Source organism: Kryptolebias marmoratus, linkage group LG6 (genome assembly GCF_001649575.2).
Source record: "Kryptolebias marmoratus isolate JLee-2015 linkage group LG6, ASM164957v2, whole genome shotgun sequence".
NCBI lineage: Eukaryota > Metazoa > Chordata > Actinopteri > Cyprinodontiformes > Rivulidae > Kryptolebias > Kryptolebias marmoratus.
This window is the reverse complement of record NC_051435.1, coordinates 22,476,104-22,497,089: the sequence shown is the minus strand read 5'-3', so window position 1 is coordinate 22,497,089 and position 20,986 is coordinate 22,476,104. Positions and strand designations below refer to the sequence as shown.

General features: G+C 36.3%; 1 protein-coding gene across 2 annotated transcripts in view; it reads right to left on the bottom strand.

The window, feature by feature from the left end:
* pdia5 (protein disulfide isomerase family A, member 5) overlaps nucleotides 1-20,986 on the bottom strand; it is a 69,631-nt gene that overhangs the window by 34,003 nt on the left and 14,642 nt on the right. For both annotated transcript variants that reach the window (XM_017421212.3, XM_037976125.1), the window contains exons 2-9: nucleotides 20,366-20,492; nucleotides 16,452-16,539; nucleotides 9,202-9,285; nucleotides 9,016-9,061; nucleotides 5,586-5,678; nucleotides 4,768-4,828; nucleotides 3,958-4,025; nucleotides 1,713-1,804 (exon numbers count right to left, since the gene is read on the bottom strand). In XM_017421212.3, the coding sequence (XP_017276701.1) occupies nucleotides 1,713-1,804; nucleotides 3,958-4,025; nucleotides 4,768-4,828; nucleotides 5,586-5,678; nucleotides 9,016-9,061; nucleotides 9,202-9,285; nucleotides 16,452-16,539; nucleotides 20,366-20,492 (659 nt within the window). The remainder of the gene's footprint in view (nucleotides 1-1,712; nucleotides 1,805-3,957; nucleotides 4,026-4,767; nucleotides 4,829-5,585; nucleotides 5,679-9,015; nucleotides 9,062-9,201; nucleotides 9,286-16,451; nucleotides 16,540-20,365; nucleotides 20,493-20,986) is intronic.

The window sequence follows — 20,986 nt, the reverse complement described above, 5'->3', positions numbered from 1 at the left end:
CCAAAAAAAAGATCTATAGACGACAACAAAACAGTGCAGAAAACAGTGGAAAAGCTGTGGAGCAGCACTGTAAATCCAGAGGCAGTGCAGAGATGCTTCAGCTTGGGGTCTGCATTAACAAACAGCATCAGTCAAACTCTCAGACCCCACAGCTGTACGACCTGAGCTTGTTTACCTGTTCCAATATTTAGACACTCTGCTTGGAAGAAGCTTCAATGAACTGCAGCACAGCTCAGTTATGGTATAAATTATCATACTGATTGAAAGGGTCAGACGTCAGAAAGTTTGGGGGAGAGGTTTCACTTCTGCTAAATTTCTTGTCTTTTGGCAGGCTGTGGTTAACGACAAACATAAATAAGAACAAGTTTTAAAGAATTAATACTGCTTTTTAATCTGCTCACTAATGTGAGTCATAAAGGAATAAAGTTGAAAATGGTCTTCATTTTTACTTCAGTCTATTACAACTTAAAAGGTACCATAAAAGAAAAAGATACAAACTAAAGTGTAAAGCGTCCTACTTCTTCAGTACTTTGTAGGAACCTTTGGTAGAAGAGTTTTAATTCTTGTCTGGGAAATATTCACTAATACCTGAGCCCTCCTGCATTGCTCTTTTGAATTGAGGCCACAAATGTTTTACTGCTGTTACGGATAAAGTACATTAGTTACAGTAAAAATTTCATCTGGCACTGCTTGAGGTGGTCCATTGTGACTTTGAAAGTATTTTAAGGTTTATCCTGTTGTTAAAAGCCATCCACTTTTTACTTTGAAGTATTTTTAATGTTTTGATGTTTGTGTTCAGGATTTGGTGGTGTTTAAATAAATCCATTCTTTCCGCTATCGCCACACCTCTAGTCAAAAAGTCCAAAGCACGATCAATTCCTGGCCATGATGACAGCTGGAGAGGTAGTCATTGATCTTTGCTCCCAAAATGTTCAATTTTAACTTCAATAGCTCATTGGACTTATTTCTAAACTGCAGCGGGCTTGTTTAAAAAAAATTTGAAGGGTCTATTGCAATCTTTCCTCCCTATTTTCTTTAAAATTGCACAATATAAAAAGTTAATTTTTTAACCTTTAAACACAATGCAGCATTCTTTGATCGTTGTCTATTGTCTGTAAGACAACTACTCTCTAATTTCATAGACCCATTTCCAACTTGAAACCAACTATAACACTAGGAATAGGTAATTGTTACTTTGAAAATACCTAAACCAGTAAACTCTTCATTGTAAGTTTGATGAACTAAATTGTATTTATTCCCCACTTTACTTTTTTACTGAAATCAAACTGGGAAATCCTCACACTAGGAAACTGGAACCTGTTTGGTTCATTTGTTGAATTTGTTGTAAAAAAAAAATAGATGATTTTTTTGTATTTATAAACGAGTCAGTCTTCTTCATTGCTAATCATACAGTCCAGTCAAAGTGTTTTTTCTTTTTTCCAACAGTGGCTCACAGCTACACCCACCTCAACCCCCTTCTGTGAGTTTATATTTCTCAAAGAGGATCCTGAAGTTCCTGCAAAACTTTAACTACAAATAACACTACTCAGTGTGAGTCACATTTGTATTCTGTAAGTCTCTTACCTTCCTGTCAGTTGGTGTTTAGGAGATCTGTGCTAGATCTTCTATTTGAAGAAGCTTTTCTCTGATATTCTCAACCTTGGAAATGAGAGCGAAGCCTAAAATGAGACTAATAAGATGACTCGACTCACTCAAAGTAGCAGAAGGTTGGGTAGCCTTTGACATTGAACTCCTGCTTGAGGATGTCGAACTCGGCTGGGTGCACATTCATCCCTGCCAATATCTAAGAAAAAAAGAAACAGGAAAAACAGAAAATATGGCATAGGTTGTCAGAGAGGTGATGAAAAATGACAGGAGAAAGAAATGACTTCAAAGATCAAAACAGCTAGGTCACCATCAGAGGGCTCCAAAACAAAAAGTATAAAGTGAAACTGCACTGTAAAGCAACACTGTCAAAGACTTTTTATTGATATTTTCAATTCAAATAACAGAAAACAGCAATGACTTTGTAGTTGTTCATAAGCTGGAGGGTCGGTGGTTCAATCCCAGACTTTCTCAGTCCACTAGTCAAACTGTTATTGGACATGATGCTAAACCTCAAGCAGCTCCTGACGCTTTCATCTCTGTGTGTTAGTCTGTGCAGGATAAAGACAAGCACTGCATGCAGAAACTGGAAAATGCTGTATGTGTGCTTATGTGAATACAAAGCTGTTATAGGCACAGTGAGAGGTCAACAAGATCTTATAAAAGAAACCTATTTACCATTTATAGAACTAAAAAAAATGAGAGAATGTTTTCACTTTTAGCAGTAAAACCTACATGAGAAAACATGTAACTGAATGCAAAATAAGATCTGGTGACATAAATTTACCACAAGCATATGCTGCAGAACTGTCGTGTAATAAGAGTGTCTGACCACCTCCTGAGGCCTGGTCAATCCTTCCCTCTCCTGAAACAACTGTCTCGATAAGAAGTTGTGACTGTAATAATCCTGCACTCATTATCTTTCCAGCAGAAATTTTCTGCTGTTAGGTTCTGATAATAAGAGCTTTTTCACCTCATAGGGTTTGTAAGGCTACATATACTGTTTTTGCCACAATAGTAACATACTAAAGTAAAGAAGATTTATGCTGTATAACAGTGTATTGTTATCTTGTTAAGTACAACAACAACAACCCAATAACTAGTTTGAAGGTATCTTGTTTTGTGAAGTTTTGTCTGAATCATTTCTGAATCATGTACCCGCCACCGAGGCTGCATAAGGAAATGATGTGTTTTCATCTAGCATAGTGTTGGGTTATGAAAACAAAGATATTTCAGCCTGACTACAATCAACACATCAGGCATCACTTGTACTCCTACTTTAGCCCTTTTTGTTCTTGTGTTGTAAAGCACTTTGAGTTGCCTCGTGCTGAAAAGTGCTATATAAATAAATGTACCTACCTACCTTGACACCAGGGAAAGAAATGTAGTACACAACTTGCACCAATTTGTTGTTCACTACTAAGCATCTGTAGTGGTCTCTTACAGAAACAGACACACTCCCAAGAATCCATTTCAGCCTCAAACAACCATCCCAAGATCATACGTTGTGTTTATGGAACCTATCCAGAATTCTCCTCCCAGTGGACATGTCTAAACATTCATCAATATGCTTGATGATAAATCAAATATCTAGTTAATTATTGTTTCACTCAATTCCTAATTTCTTACTTAGATTCTCCATCTAATGACTGGTGGAACGTTATGAGCACAAAGAATTTATTTCCCAAGCGAATCGTTAAGGCCTGTCTGGGCACACCGCTCCAGTGCAGCTGAAAACAAATGCAGACGGCTCTCCACCCACTCCACAACAGGAGGGTGAGGAAAGTTAGAAAGTATACAGAACAAATGAGCCAGTTAAAGTGACATTTAATCTATACAGATCTTGTAAACTTCAACTGGAGGGACTTTAGTTTTTACTGTAATTGCTCATGAAGGTACCAACTAGAAAAACAATCAATAGTATTTACCTGACGAAATTACAATATTCCCGTCCAATGATACAATGCACTGAACTTATTAAAGAGCAATGTCTGGCAAGTCTGATAAACCTGTAAGTAAACCCCTTCTTCTAGCTATAATGAGGCGATGCAAACAAAAACTCAGAATAAATATAAAGTTGGGTGCAGCAGAGACAGACTGACAAAAAGTTCAACTGGGTTAGTCTAAAAAGTCTAATCAAAACTTATGAAGCATATGTTGAGGTTTTGTGACAAATTTTGTTGGAAATGAAACATAAATCTTTCATTTAAGACAAGCTGGCAGTTTGAATGTTCTCTAACCACCCAGAAACATAATAATACAATCATATGGTATTGAAAAGAAAGAGAGAGAAAGAAGTGGCTGCAAATTCTAGACAATTTCTGCAACAACCTGGTAAACATATAAACTTACATATCTTCCTTTTGTTTCTGTGGCTGCTTGCTGAAAAACTGGCTGCATTCTCTTGCAAACTCCACACCCTGCAATAACAATGAATATAGAAAATCACAAATAATTTAACACTATGCCGGTGAAGGGTCTCAATCACCCAGGGAATGGTAATCCTAGTAAATCCAATTAATGGCAACAGGACTTTAGTTTTTGAAGACTTCCTTTCTTATCTATAGAACATTCTCAGTGCTTGAGAAAACTTTGAGACACTGAGAAAGCTGGATGAGAAGCAAAACATCTTCAAAAAAATCTAACAAAAATTCAGTTGCCTTTGATAAAACTTGTTAGAACTGTTAGAGTTGCAGTTCTTACAATCTTGTCAAAAGATTTATAATTCACTGCCAGGATTTTGCTATGAAACATACATCTATGGACAACTGCTGGTAATAAGAAAAGGAGAAATCCATGTCAAGTATTAACCATTAGGCATTCATAGATAACTTAATGTTCACTGACTAGACGTTTGGTTTAAAATAAATAAATTTTAAAAGACTGATACAATGACAGAAAGGAAAGTAAAAATTAATTCTTGCCAAATATGATGAATGTGGAAAACCTCATTTCAGAATTAGCAAAGAACCTCCCCTTTATTGACTTGGTCCAGGTTTTGTTTTCTGTTCTATAGTGGAGGACTTTATTAGGGGGATTTAATTTATTTAACATCATATAATCCCTGTTTTCTAATCGTAATCTATACATGACGTCTTTCAAAGCTATCACCACTAGTTCCAGTTACAATGATCAACTAACAATACCAATAAAAGGACTCACAGGGAGCGTAGAACATCATGAGGACAGGCCTTTCCTCTTTCTTCAACAGCTTCCTGAAGTCCTTCAAGTGCGAGAAAAAGGATGAAGATGAAGAACTTTTGTTAAATGCAAAATGGATGTCAATGTGGGGTTTACTGTTAAATAAAGAGCTTTATTATTCATGACAAAAGCTGGATGTCAAAAATAATAAATAAAGGCTTAGCAGTCAAATGATTAATCAGCAAAGAAAATGAGGACTTTCTATATCAGCCCTCATAACCGCTTCTTCTCCTTTTTATTACTTTCATGACCTCAGCAGTTTCAGAACACATTCAGCACAATCTTCTGTCGACATCTTAAAAGAAGCCCCAAGGCAAAGAGTACAGTGCAAAGTGTCATGTTTGCTGCTCATTAAGCTAAAAGGCTTTCGCATCGCTGTATATATTGTAGCTGTGAGTGTCCTGAGTTTTCAAGTTGTGAGTGTTGGAAATTTTCATACCAGGGCCATCTGACTTAGATGGATAAAAGCTACCTGAAAATGTTTCCATGTTGTAAAAACAGGCTGTGCGTGTAGAACTTTACGGAGCAGCTCTTAGATGATAAAGCCCTGGCATGTAGCGTTTATGTGTTGAGCTTCGGGTTGAATAGATGGAAACAATGATCTTCCAGTAGAAACTAATCAAGCAGCAGAAGTGAGACAAACCCTGAATGGCATTAAACCAACAGATTCTAGTAACTGTAGAACAATATTTGTGTTCTCAATTTATTAACAGCACAGACGGTGCTTCTTTTGTAATTTTATTCAAAGCTCAAAAAGGTTTGTTAAGGTCACCACTTACTTTTTCTGTTTCGATGTGGATGACATCTTTGGCTTCTGGGTTGTCCTCCCACAGTGGGGGCCCCGAGGGGTCTTTCAAAAATGCTACCATAGACTGAATGAAGGGGGGGTCAGAATGAGTTTAACACAGTATTTCCAAACAAAAGCTTCATTTGGCACTTAATGCTGTGGACAACAGACAGTAAAGCGGTGAGTGATGATTAATGTGAACATTGCAAAAGTTGGTCCTAAATTAAATTCCTGGCAATGGAGGCTCATGTAGATTAACATGTTAATGTGTCCAAGAGTTATTTCAGCACCTTTAAGTGTCTTGTAATGGGCTTGCTGTAAATATAATGAGCCATATGTCTTTGGAGGCAACAGCAGGAGATATTTCATGCAGCAGTGCAATAACAATGACGCATGAACACGGCAGAATATTTAATGATCTTGAATTTATTATCAGGACCATTTTGTAATGGTTTAAACTGAGAGTTGGGGAGTTATATTATTTCAGATGTCATTAAATATGGTAACAAAGTTAATTTTAGATCTAGCAAAATATTTCAGTGGTGCAATCTTTTCTCTTTTGAGCCAACACAAAGACATTACTCCATGATTTTATCTCATGAACATTGGATTGCTGTAATGCACCTCTTGTTGGTCTTCTTCAAAAAAAATTACACACACACACAAACACCTGCTTGTTAAAACCACAAAGAGAGCACATTTTATACCCATTTAGTGTTTGCACTGGCTACTTGTTGCCCTAAATTAATTTTAGGCTCCTTCTATCCGCTTGTGAAAATTCTCAGTGGCCTTTGTTAAGGTGTACTTTTTATTTTCTGTAAGAGTTGCTTTATTCTATAAATGGTCTAGTATCCTCTGGACTTCTGATGATAGGGTTTTAATTATTTGCAAAATGAGACCTGAAATACAGTGAGGCTTTCACTGACTGCTATGGCCCACATGTGGAAGGATCTAAAGGAGAAGCTGGAAACAGATTATTGTTTGGAAGTTTTGTAAAGTAAACTCAAAACTCATTTTTAAATTTAGCTATTTAACTAGGCTTTTGTGGTAAAACAATTTAATCTTTTCACTCTTCTAAAATTCTAGTTCTGTTGCTACATTTCATACCGTATAATAGTTCCTTTTAATACTTTCCTAGCATTCATTTGTTTACTTATTTTTTAACCTTGTATCTATTTGTGTAGTTTTCTTTTCAATGTTAAATAACTAAGAATTTCTGTACAAACTAAAGACGACAAAGAACAACTTGTCCTTAAGATGTCTTCTGTTAATATTCTTATTTTTGTCCTTGGTGTGTGTTTGGTCTGCTGGGCTTTTTCTTAATTTGTTACAAAAAAAAATACAAGGGATGACAAAATTCCAAGCTTCAGAATTTGTCCCATCTAAGATTGTCAGAGTTTGTCCATTTGAACAAAGCATATCATTAAGTCATAGAGAAGGCTAGCAGTCTCAAAACTGGCCGTATCACTTAGGTTACATTCACACTGCAGGTAAAAATGGCCCAAATCCAACTTTTTTGCCCATATGTGACTAATATTAAGATTTTTTTTTAAACACAGTTAAAGTTTGAACATTGCAACTCCAATTTCTTCATATCAGACCGAGGCCACTTTCATATGCGGTATTAAATTGGATATTTCTGTTTTTCAAAGCAACCTCAGTCTGAATGGCCATGGCACATTTTCATCTGACTTTTACCTCATTAAGTAGGGGTGTGCAGATCGATGCAAAGATTTATATTATCAATACCAACATTGATATCTGATTGCATCAATACTAATGTGATGGGATTGATACTTGAGTTTGTTTCTCTCCTCTACTTTCAGTACATTGCCTGTACATCCTGTTAAAGAAGTGTGATTCTGTACCAAAGCAGGAAGCTGCAAGATCAAAAGTAAGCACTGGAAGAAACAAGCATGGCAGATAATAATTTTGTCAGCTCCAATTGCACAGGAGCTTCAAAATCGATACATACACGCTAACATGTGTGGCATCCATGTTTACTTTAGCAAACACAGAGTGTGCATGTGACGTCACATCTTCTGTGTAGACTGTTTGCACTGGAGTCTGATGGTGGTTGCATTTATATTATGTGAGCAACCACACACACACCCCCCAAAATCAGATCTCAGCCAAAAAAAAAAATGGAGCTTCATGATCTGAAGTGCGAATGTAGCCTTAGAGGGCAGCATGACCTAACATCAAACCATGAACAAAAATGTACCACACATAACAACTCTGTTGCCTCCTAATGAGGACATGTCAGAACATCTATCAGTAAATCTTATTTTTCCACAACACGTGGCAGAACATTGTGCAGTGTGTGTTTAAAACAACAACAACAACAACAAACAAACAAAAAAAACAAGGAAAAAGGACAAGTTTAGGACAAAAGGGGGGTCAGGGTTAAAAAGAAACTACAGATGAGCAGTATCTGAAAGTCATGTCTTTAAGAAACAGAAACAAATCCATCAAAGACTTGACACAGAACCTGAGACATGCACCATCCTTTAGTTGATCATCGATTGCATGCTAAGTTTTCAGCCCTTTAAGAATCCCTTTGTTGATGCTGAAATATTATTTTCTGTGTCAAACTGTGTTATCACTGGTATTTTTCAAAGAGTCAACTGCAAAAACAGGAACAAATTGCGTCTTTGTGAAACGCTGCTGGAAACAAAAGTGCCTGAAGATCTAATTTAAAACAGGTTCTTTGCTAAGTTGTTTGTTGTGTGTAACCATAACACTGATTCATCCCTTACGTTTAGGAGCCTTTTCATGTCTGAATGACTTATAGGTCAAAAGTTAAGTGGCTTAAACAAAAATATGTCTTAAAATGTTCACATAGTGGACTGCAAACTTGTTCATAAAAATAAATAATAATAATAACAGCCTAAAAAACAAACTCTTAAAAAAAACCTTCACAATGCCTCAATAAATATTGACCAACACCACCTTAAAAAAATTACAAGGAAAATGAAAAGTGTTGTTAAAATAAAGAATGACTGACTGAGTAATCTCTTTGATTAAGTGTTTAAAGTATTCTCTTTTATAACTTATTTTGAAGTGTTCCCTTCAAAATAACTGCTTTGACAAGAACGAAAAAGAAGGTATACCAAATTGTAAACGGGAAAAAAAATTTGGACAGGTAAATCATTACTGAGACAATGAACCTACACTTAATGATAGTGTTAAAATATACAATTTGTATGGAGTAAAATAAGTCACATTTAGGTTTTCCATAAATTAACATCACATATTTTTAAATAAATAAAGTGGCGTAGCTCTCAACCAATTAAATAAAATACAGACATACCAGGTAAAATTGGAGAATTAATTGTGTAACTGAGTTATTACTTTACATCGCACAACAACAAAAATGTGCAGCCCATACAGAAATTGCAGGGAAGCAGCTAAGAATTCACCTTAAAGGTAGCAGGCCTGTTGTACTCTGTGTGGAACGTCCCATCTCTGCAGAAACAATAATGCACATTTCATACAGCAGAAATAAGTGATGAATGATGCACTTCTTTAGCTGCAAATTATATTTTCCTAAACGAACAGTGGTGTGAAAATGTATTTGAAATTCAGTTGAGTGTTTGGTTGCTCACTTGTAATGTAGCAGCTCTGCTCCTCTAGGTTTGGAGCTCGGGTCCACCTTCACTTTCTTACAGAGTTTACGACCCTCCGAGTCTCTGGGAGAAATATCAAAACACACAATCAATGTTTATGGATAAATGTTGATTACGGTCTTCGTTGTGCCAGCATGAAAACAGTTTGTTGTTGTAGAGGTTTACATCAGTAAATAAATGAAATCATCCAAAACTGTTGTTGGCATGGAAATACACGTTCATCTATCCACCCACACAAACTTCACACCTGCTGTAATGTAGCACTGTTAATTAGCTTGAAGTAATCTTCTTCCACTAAAGAGCACTGAAAATATTAATTAGAGATGAATGAGAGTATTTCCTGGAGAAAGTCCAATGTGTCCAAATTCAGATAGGCATAATTCAATTATAGCTGACAAAACCACAGCAAGATAAATACAGTATATGCTCAGTTTAATTTTTCATTGCGAAGTAAAAATCCAATTTTTGGAATAACTGGGCAAAAGCATTTCAGGTAAGAACCATGTAAATAATATCATATTAGGATGAGTCATGATGGCAGATGGCAGCAGAGAGGGCACAACAGGAGCAGATGTAACCTCGACACACACTGAACTTCGAGATGACGTGCCGTCACCTGATTCAAGATCAGTCTGCTGCCTCCAAATGCTTGTAAAGCTGCCATAAGAGAGAAAAGCTGTGGGGGAATTATCACTAAATGCATCTAATAACAGACAACCTAAATGTGTAAAAAGCAGAAAGGGCATCAAGGATAGAATGTTTTATAATTTTACTGAACACTGTTTATGCAAATAAAACTGCTTCTGAAGACAACCTTGTACACTCACAGCTATTTAAAAACATTAAAGGACCCAATGCCACACTGGGAACGCCACCATCAATATCGCAAAGGAGTACTTATACTGCAGTAAATCATAGGCCATTATATTTCACGATCTGCAGCCTAATAATATATTTGGCCAATCCAAAGAACTCTTACTGGCCTCGATGTCCACAAACTTGGTTTAGATGATGGTAATGACAGGAAAGAAAGTGAGTAAAGATGTGGGTTTATTGCAACTGTTATTGTCAATGTAATATTAAACGTGAATATTGCACAACGGATTACTTATTTCACCTGTTAAAATGGTTATATGAGGACAAAGCTTAAAGTATATATAAAAGCTAAATCATGGCCAAAAATCAACCTAAGGTTTAAACACTGTACTTCAATGCAGCAACTCCAGAAAAAAGTGTGTTAAAATCTAAAACACCTAAAAACCACAATTTATTTTTGTAAATGCCTTTTGTTGATGTTATTATTTTAAACATTTCAGTCCTTTAGTGTTTTTACATGCACATGATGTGGCACTGATAGTTGAAGAACACAGATGAAGAACAACAACAACAAAAAAAAAACAACTACAAATCACATAAAACTGGTACCTATATGAACACTGATCTACCAGAACACTATGACAACATGGTAGTTTCTGCCACCTGGACACTGGAAACAGAACACTTGGGCTCTGTGGGCTGTGGTCTCTAAAAGGGAATGCTTTCTACAGATAAAGCCTGACTTTCTCAGAATAAAATCTATGTAGTCTGGAGGTAGGATACCTAAAATTCATTTGCTACTAGTACTTTATTATTACATGGTGCAGTATTGCTCTGTAATTTTTATTTTTGTTTACTTTTACTTATTTATTTTTAAATCATCTGTAATGCCAAGTCACTGAAACAGATACCTTTTGAAGTACTACCTCAGTGGAAGGTTTTAGACATACAAAGTCTGGAAATATACTCAGACATCTCATTTGTGTGTGCAGGTTTTGTTATGTGTAAGACAAATTAATAAATGAACATGTTTAGTAAGTTCTGAGTATCAATTATCATACTATTATCCTCCCCCATCCAACCTGGTTATGAAAGCAAAACCCTGAAATGCTCAGTCATTAAGAGGAGACCAAAGATATATTCAAACTCTTCTGTACAAAAAGCCAGTTGCAAACTCATGCAGTGTAATGAATACTCCAACTTATCCATACTTGTAGTTCAAATAAAACCGCCTCCTAAATCAACTTAATGTAGCCTAATAAACACATGCACACTCAGGGAAGTTGTGCTTGTGTGTAACTGCAGCATCAAACTGCAATGATAAACAGCAGACACCACCCACATCCAGAGGCTACTGTCTGCTATGGAAAATGGAGCCACTACGACTCACACCAAGTAGAACTGTAAGAGAGAGACCATACAATGATAATAATAATAGAAAACAAACATTTGCCCTGTCCTTTAAATCATTACTAAGCAATTTTTGCAGGTGCCACAGTTGTCCTGCTGAGAGCCTTCTGCTACAGTAGAGGTGTGGGGGTGTAACTGGGATTTAAAAAAGGTAGGTTGTAGGCATCAAAACAGCATTCATGTGGATCAGCTTGTAGTTTTTTTCCCCACCACAGCAGAACATTTCAGCTGTCAGTCTTATTACCTTGAACTTGTCATAATGTTATGGTTGACTGGCCTGGATTGGTGCAGTTCATTTATAACAACATCATGTCGGACACTGTGTATATTTTTTTCTTCAGCATTAGTTTTGCTTTTATTACTCTAAAACTTAAGCCACATTTACTGTGAAAGTGTTTGTTTTCTGTTAGACAGCTATGCCAACATCTGGCCCAGAACTCCCTGAAAGATAAAATGCTAACGTGTGCTTCCTGGTTAAATAAAAGCCTAATGAAATGAATTAAAACTTTTGAACTAAAAACAATTAAACATTCACATCACTATTTTTTTGGAGCATTGCAAAATAATTAAAAATTTAGGAGAGATTAAAGAATGAATTAGCAAGAATTCAACCATGTTCTGAGCTACAGTGTTTGATTAAAACACCAGAAGACACCTAAAAATGTGTAGAAAGAAAGAAAGAAAGAAAGAAAGAAAGAAAGAAAGAAAGAAAGAAAGAAAGAAAGAAAGAAAGAAAGAAAGAAAGAAAGAAAGAAAGAAAGAAAGAAAGAAAGAAAGAAAGAAAGAAAGAAAGAAAGAAAGAAAGAAAGAAAGAAAGAAAGAAAGATAAATTCTTCCTTTTAGTAAAGGACTTAAAATAGATTCATCATACAAAATGGATAGGACCCTGTATACCATTTAGTTATCTAAGACATAAATGCTTTGTTTTGGTAATTTCCATTCTGCCCCCCTCCCTCAATCTTGTGGTTCTAACTATGTTGACTTCGATCTTTTCTAAATTTCCAGAAGAATGAATAAGGGGCAGCCCAGTTCTGTTGTTTCTTCCTGTATGAGATCATCCATCGCACTGGTGGAACCCAGTTGGCCAACAATCAGGTCGCTGTCATCTGTTCAAAGTGTGTCATCTGGCCTCGGCGGCTCTCTTTCTTGGCAGAGCTGACAGTTCTCACGCTGCGACATCCACTTCACTTTCCTTCTCCCTCTGTCCTCCATCAGCTCTCAGCTGGAGCGAGTCCATTTGAGATGGTGGAGAAATATGCCAAACAGCACAATGCTTTGCTACAGATCCTGGCACTGGACCTGTGTGTCCTACAGCGATAAACCCGGTTCACTCGAGCTCCCCTTGTGGGTATCTGGGCAAGCCTAAATTTCTGTTTTGCATTAGCACACACTCTAAAATTGTGAAGTTGTTGGATAGAAAAGTGTCCCACATGAATAAGAATGAGTGAGGCAGAAAGTGTGTACGAAAAAAAAGGGACATGCATCACGGACTGCCTTTGTATAGAAACATGGACACCAACACCTTTGACAATTTCTTCAGACTGTTTTGATTTTAGGTTTTTTCTTCCCCCCTTTCTGTCTGCTTGGTCGTCTATCCAGGATAAGCTTGAGAGAGATTGTGAATGCGGAATGAGCAATAGGTGTCAAAGGGGAGTTACTTCCTTCCCTCATCGTTTCCTGTGTTATGATACAATTGTTCCTCTCTGGTGAGGAAGAGGGTTGATCCAGCTGATGGGCTGACAGTTAGGAAAAAAAGAAAGTGGAACTGAACATCAGAAGGGCGAAAAGAATAAAAAGCCAAAGTCAGATCAGCGAGTAGCTCAGGAAGTTCTGCTTGAAAAAAAAAAAAAAAAACTACTCTTTTTAGTGTCTCAAGAGAATGTGGAGCTTAGCCTTGAGTAAGTCCACAGTGGCTGGAAACTGATGTTTTCTTGAAACATGTACAGTTTTGTGTTTACAAAACAGGCCTTGTGCACCCTGGTAATAAATATTTTGCATATACAGTCCCTAAAGTTTGAAGAATTGGTTGCTGTTCAATGATCTAATTAGAGAAATAACTTATTAGAACATACTGACGACATAAAAACGATTATTAGCAGCTTAGAAAAAAAAATGTAGTGATGGTATCTGGCTGATAAGATCTTTGTCCAGTCAAGGGAGACAGCAAGAATTTATGGAATGGAACCCAGAGTCAATGTTTCTTTCAGAGTACAACAAAAAGCTTTACATATCATTAGGAAAATAAAATGTACAACCTTTACTAACTCGAATGAAAATGATGTTTTTGTGGTGCTGCCTTTCGGAACCTCCAATTGGTTTGCTAATTTAATTCCCTTGTATGAGGTAAGGATGTGAAGCTCAACCAGTTTTTGACTTGATTCAGATGTGCATGTCCATGACAGGACTGAATCAGAAGAACCGCAATGAATAGATGCAGTTTGGGGAGGAAATCTAAATGCATTGGTTTTACACATCTTTGCACAAATAAAATTGGAGTAATTTAACGATTAAATGAAGAGCCGGCAAACAGGTTAGTTTCTACAGGAATCAGCTTAAATAAAAAGCAGAAAAGTTAAAAATGCGTATAAAAATGTATCTCCTGTAGATTCTTATTTTAACCTATAATCGGGCTGTTTATTTTTAGCACAAGGTGAATCACATTTTTTTTGGTGTGAATTAAGATCACAGTTCTCTTCATTCTTCCTCTCTCACTTTTAAAACGTGCATTCAAGTAAAAAGTATTATCTTAATTAGACATAATTAATGTTTAAATGACACATCAGCGCTCTGTCACAACGAGGCAACAGTATTAATGTTGAGAATAGAGAAATCATCAGTTCTGAATAATTTGCTAATATTTGGCCTGATTAACAAATCACTGTTTTTCTCTGTGTCATTACATGTGTTAAAGCATCTTAGATTGTTGTAAAGTAAATAAAAGTGTAGATGAACCATTAGCCATGAAATACACATGCATGTAAATCACCATTTATCAAAACTGAGATTGCATGTATGCAATGTTTAACATTATGATTTTCAATCGATTTTTGCTGAGCCCTAGTATAGTACTTCTTTCTGCCCTGCAGCTGTAATTTCTCATTAGTGACACGTACCATTCAGAAAAAAACAAAATAAAAAAACCTGCAGTATGCCTGAATAAACAATAACAAAACAGTGAATGTATGTTAAGCCTTTCTGTTGGCATAGTTACAACAACGCTCAATTTGTAAGAAGGTAAATATGTTGCTCAACTTGTGAACTTGTATTTAAATATATGAGCACCTGTAGGAAAAATGTGCACTTGTATTTAAAGATTTCACCTGCAAAAAAGTTTTACACAAATCATTTCTGATGGCAAAGTCACAGATTATCAGTTTCTGGTTGTTAAAGGGCTATTACATTAAATTTCTGGTATCTGAACTTGGCTCTACTTTACAGTTGAACATATTCATAATAGTGAAACCTGGTCAACTAATAATCTAAAAGAAAAACAAAGTGGGGCATGAGAGTTTAATGCAATGCGAACTGAAAGGGGACAAACCAATGTTCACTATTCAGATTAGCCACAATGTGTTCTGACATTTATTTTTTAATTGTTTAAATCTTTCTGGTATAAACATTTCACCACATCTTAGCTATATTATCTCGACTGTTATAACTGTGAGACTGCTGTTTGTTTACAGCAACATAAGAATGTCACGAAGAGGTTATATACAGTATTTCCCCATTTGTAAGCAGTTATAAAAGACCACTTTGTAAAAGGTTATGTTTTATTGTTCATAATGTAAAAAATATATTTTCCTGCTCACTGCTGAGTTACTGAAAGAGTGTACGTACACATCTGTTGCCTGGCATTTTTTTAGTTTTGCATTCAGCCTTACTTTTGTGTAATGTTTCTGCAGAGTTTACACCTTCTCCCTGCGCATGTGTGGGTTTTCTCCAGGTGCTCCGCTTTCCTCCCACAAACCAAAAACAAGCACGTTGGGTTAATAAGTTACTCTAAGTTGTCCCTAGGTGTGAGTGAGCGTGTGAATGGTTGTTTGTCTTGTTTGTCTTTATGAGGCCATGTGATGGACTAGCAGCCTGTCCAGGGAGTACCCCGCCTCCCACACAGTGACAAGACAGCAGCTCCCCAGCGATCCGGAAATGAAAAAGGATGGATGGATGTTTGTTAATTGTGTGTCAGGTTACATGAAAGCGTATTGTGATTTTAAAACAAGACCTGTTCGTGGGCAATCATTTTATTTACTAGGTCGTAAAAATGAGCCTTGATAAATGCCATACATTTATTCATTTGTTCCTTTGACTTGTTGTATCAAATTGAATCTTAATGTGTTTAAACAAAACTGTTATTGAGGTATATTGTGATTGGGGGCTGGATCACATCATGCCGTATTGGTTTTTGTATGTTGCAAGGGTATCAAGTTACACATTGCATCAAACACAAACCAGAGATGCACAACCCTAATACCAATCTATTTTCAAACAACACTCAGCAGCGAAAGCGAAAGAAGAGCATGCATAAACAATAATAGTAGTATTTTGGAAGCATGCAAGATATTTTACCAAAACAGATTAAGGTCAGTTGTGTTTAAGATGATGTTAAAATATCACAATTTTAAAAACTTACTTTGCAATTACAACAATCCCCCCCAACATACAAACACACACACACAAAACGTAAAAAACGTCCCTGGAAGTGGACAACTGAAATGATATAAAGACATGTGCGGCATTAGACCCAGAGCTTCAATAGCTCTAATAAGTGAAAAATGTCTTCTAAATTGTGTCTGTACAATAGAACCAGTGGAACGAGGCCATTTACACCTCAGTGAAGGAGACATAAATTGAACAGATGGACGAAAGCAGAGACAATTTTAGGAGTAAATTGCTCAGTCTTTCTAAAGGCTGTTTGAAAACTCCCTTGACAAAAGAGGTTGAAAAGGGCAGGAACTATAGGAAAGATGGAAAGAAGATTTATTTTTAATTATCCCATTACTTACCCACAGTTGACCCAGGCAATAGTCCCTTGGCCCTTTACAGTTTGGGCAACATCAGACAGCAGTTTCAGGTGGGAGTCCCCTGATGTTGCTGTGGACAGAATAAAATGATCAGCCTCATTACTAAAATTGCTCAGCTGGCTTAGGATAATCTAGAAGTGTGACACACAAAAGACACGTGGCCATTTCCTACACAGAGAAGAGGAATTGAGTTACAGTTGAGCTCGGAGTGTCATGAAAGCACCAAAAGTGACAAAAAAGAGATCAGTTTGGCTTAGAGGGATGATGGAAGAGCATTCTCTAAAACCTTTCAGAAGGCAGGTTCAGAAAAGTGGCTTATGTTACATCATCTTTCATCATTTTACAATAGTGTCCATGAGACGGAACGATTATTTTGTGACACAAAGGCGGCAACTACTGAAGCAGATCAACATTTTGAGATATGAGGAAGGAAAGCATGCAGGTTTAAGGAAACTGTAGTTGGAACCATTTGCTACCATCTGTAGACCCATTCTAGGCAACATTAAGGGTCCATGATCATTAGAGACCATTATAGACCTTCACAATCCCCTGTGTCTGAGATAAAATACAACTGTGGTGAACATTTTGCTTTCTGTGTTAGCAAAAAGAAAATGTGTAGCAGCTGTAGCCACACTGGGTATTCTTTCAGATTTTCATCAAATATGGCAAGCAAAGTGGAGTCCCTTGAGTGAAGTAAGCAAAGTAATATTCCATTCCCTATGTAACACAATTCATTTTTACACTCGCCTGAAAAGTGTTTTATTTACTGTATAAAGCGAAACATTTCTCTCAGTGCTCCAGGTCAAGACTATTTTTAGACGTGAAGGCATTGCAATGACTCCCGAGGGCAACACATCAAAAAGGATTGGCAACATAAACATCTGGGAATTGAGTTTCAGTTTATGACTGTACACAGAGCAGGAAATAAGCAGATACTGACTGGTTATTGGTCTCTTTCATTACCTTGCATCTCGGGCAATCCAATCGTAAGGTGGTTGATTTAAGTACATCAGTTTAAACCAGGGTGCAAACTTTACAGTGACAATCAAAGAGGGTCGACTTTTTTCCAATCCCATTCCATACAGCAGGGGTAGGCAACCCTGGTTCTCCAGTGCCACTATCCTGCACGTCTTACTTGTTTCTCTGCTGCAACACACCTGATTTGAATCAATGGGTGATTAACAGGCTTCTGCAGAACATGAAGAGGTAATTTAACCACTGGATCAAGTGTGTTGGAGCAGGGAAACACGTGAAACATGCAGGAGAGTGGCACTCGAGGACCAGGATTGCCTACTCCTGCCATACTGGCATGTAAAACTAGCTGGTCTTACAATTATTCCAGTGTTTCCTCCATTTTAACATAATGTTTACATCAATAGAGATATAGATTACAATATACCATATTCAGTCTACCAGCTCACATAAAACACAATAAAAGTCTGTAATAAAATGTCACAAACAAAACTTTTGGGAGCAAAACTACCAACAAAACAGACCTTCAACATCCAAGAGCAGAACTCCACAATGTTCCAAATATCAACAGGACAGACAGAAAGATCTCTACCATACCGCAGTTACAGCTGGTCTGTTCCTCGTGGTCATTAAAGGCAGAGGACACAGAAATAATTCAGAATATAATAAAAAATATATATATATATATGTCAGCTATTGTTTTGACAATAGCCTAACCAAAATACCTCAATACAACATTTTGTTTACCTGATCAAATCTAACTTTTATTTATAAAACATATTTCATGCTCAAAGCAACCTAATGTGCTTCCATCAATAACTTAAAACAAAAATATTTTTATGCACATGCTTATAGAGAAATATATACAGAAAATATATACAGACAGACCGTCTCACACATATGGAATCCTAAAATTGTAATACAAAAATCACAAGCGATAAAACCTACAATATGCTTTAGCAAAAAGGAAAGTTTTTAATTTTATAAAAATATTAAAAAGTGAGGGCCTCTGTCAGAACTAGAAGAATGCATTCCGTCTCATAAGAGTGCAAACACAGAAGGCAGCTTCCATGGACTTGGACAATGTCTGAGGTATAGCCAAGTCACCATGATCTGCTGACCTGAGTGCTCTGACAGGACAGACAGGATACAAGAACACTGATTTTTATACAACATGTGGACAGACCAAGGTTTTGATCAGAGCTCAAAATTTCTAATGCTTAATCCAAATTTCTTTTCAATAATTTAAAACTGATTTTGTTTCTTCTAAAGCACGACAGGTTTTAAATGGAGGGGGTCTTTTCTTAATGTCATTGTTTCTTTTTTTCTGCACTGAACACAGAAGTCAGTAAGTATTTCCAAGTTAATTTTGAATTACGCCACTGTGATCACCCCTTGAAAGCAATCTGCTGCCAGAAGCTTCACCAAAGATTAATTTTAAAGACATTTTAAGATTCTGTGACAGAATGTTTTAATTAAATATGCAGAATTAGATGGAGGGAATGGACCACTGCACAATGGCACTTTTTATTATATAGTGTAATCAAAGGAAATGGTTTTACTTTAGAGCTCTGATTTAAAAAACAGACATTATCCAGATGTAAAAGCAATAACTTAAGACATACCAACTTCAACACACTATAGTTACTAGAAACATCAATTAGGAATATGACATGAATTTCAAATATGCTAATACTCATTACAGAATGCAAATTTGAATAGTTTATGCAACTATTGTTTTGAAAAGTGACTTTTAAGCAACAACTGGCACCTCCTGTTGATTCCTTACCCACTCTACCACAAGGTGACCAGATTATTTGCCAACAACCACAATTCAGGTCTTCTCCTCGGTACACCTGCCTAAAAAAACTAGTCTGTTTTATTTGTTGAATTTTATTTAGACAGAATTACAAAGTGGAAATTAGAACCACACATGAGCGACACCTTTACTTTCAAAACGTGCTGAATTCTCCTGACTGATCCCATGGCCTTGTGAAAAATAATTAACACAAATATTGCAGGCTAGCAAAATTACCAAATGCGTATGTGTGCACTCATAACCTGTGTTTCATCAAATTTTTTTGAAAATAATTTTTGCTTAAAATGCCAATTTTCTCATGTGAAAGCGATCACTCTTTACCATCGTTAGAAATTCTGAGGTACAGTGTCCTCTAAAGCAGTGGTCACCAATCCTGGTCCTCGAGGGCGACTATCCTGCATGTGTTACTTGTTTCCCTGCTCCAACACACCTGATTCAGTGGTTAAATTACCTCTTCATGTTATGCAGAAGCCTGTTAATCACTCATAGCTTCAAATTAGGAGTGTTAAACACATTAAGATGTTTCAGCCAAGATGGTTAAAACACTGAAGTTTTAAAAACTCACCACAACGGCTTAATTTGGTGTCTTTTATAAGAACATATTTAAGCAGTGACCACTGCCAACTAACTTAAAAATTTAAGTATCTGCGCTTCTTTCAGTACATCATTATAAGACTGTAGACAAACTCCAGAGCATATTGAACTTGTGGCAAAAAAAAAACCTTGAAATATATCATTTATAAGTCTATTTTCTAGTTAGATATGTAAATTAAAATGTAGTACGTCAATTAAATATGTATATAAGATAAAACAAATGAATGTTATTTGATCTTCCTGCACTTCAAAATCCTCTAAAATGTCAAACTGTTTGAGATATTTAAGAGTTCAACAAGGACAAAACATTATCCATGAGTCATTCCTAACACTGCTGTTTCTTTCTCCTTCTGATGCTCAGCTCCAAATGTTGGCTGGCATGTATTCAGTAGAAGAACATAATCTTTTTTTAATACATTTCCCTTTAATCAGATATACTGTAGGCTAGGGGTAAATGTAAAAATGCAACAAATTATGACAGATTACGACATGTCTGTCTGTCTTGTCTAACCTGTCTTCGTGTAGAGCACCAGAACGTTGGTCCTCGTTCTGAGCAGCTTCTTGAAGTCTTTGTGGTCACTGACTTTCTCTATGAGAGGAGACACCTTCGCAGCTTCCAGCAACGACAGCATCCACACCTAGAGAAACAAACAAACAACAAAACCAGAGGGGGACGACACAAACACACAGAAATGGGACTGGTTATTACATTTCATTACTTGTTTGTTTACGAACTTAATGTGTCTGTAACATAAAACTACAGCACTAGAAACCATCATATTGAGTTACTGATGTATTTTTTTCAACATTTTAATCACTAGACATTTTATTCAAAGTTACAAAAGTTTGACTGTAGAAAATTCCTGAAATATTACCAATTCATAACCAAGGTTAGATTATGATTTATACTGTAAATTTAGTCTCCATAAAGAAAACTTTTAGTGACTACCAAAAGTTTCATTATACAATACATGAAGATTAAATAAAATATGTTCATTTCAATCATTATATTGCAAATGTAATTGAAATCTTCAACAGCATAATCACAAGTCCAACTTACAACACATTTGAATTCTGTGTAAAATATAAATGAAAACGGAATGAAATAAATAAATTGAGACAGGGGCAACAC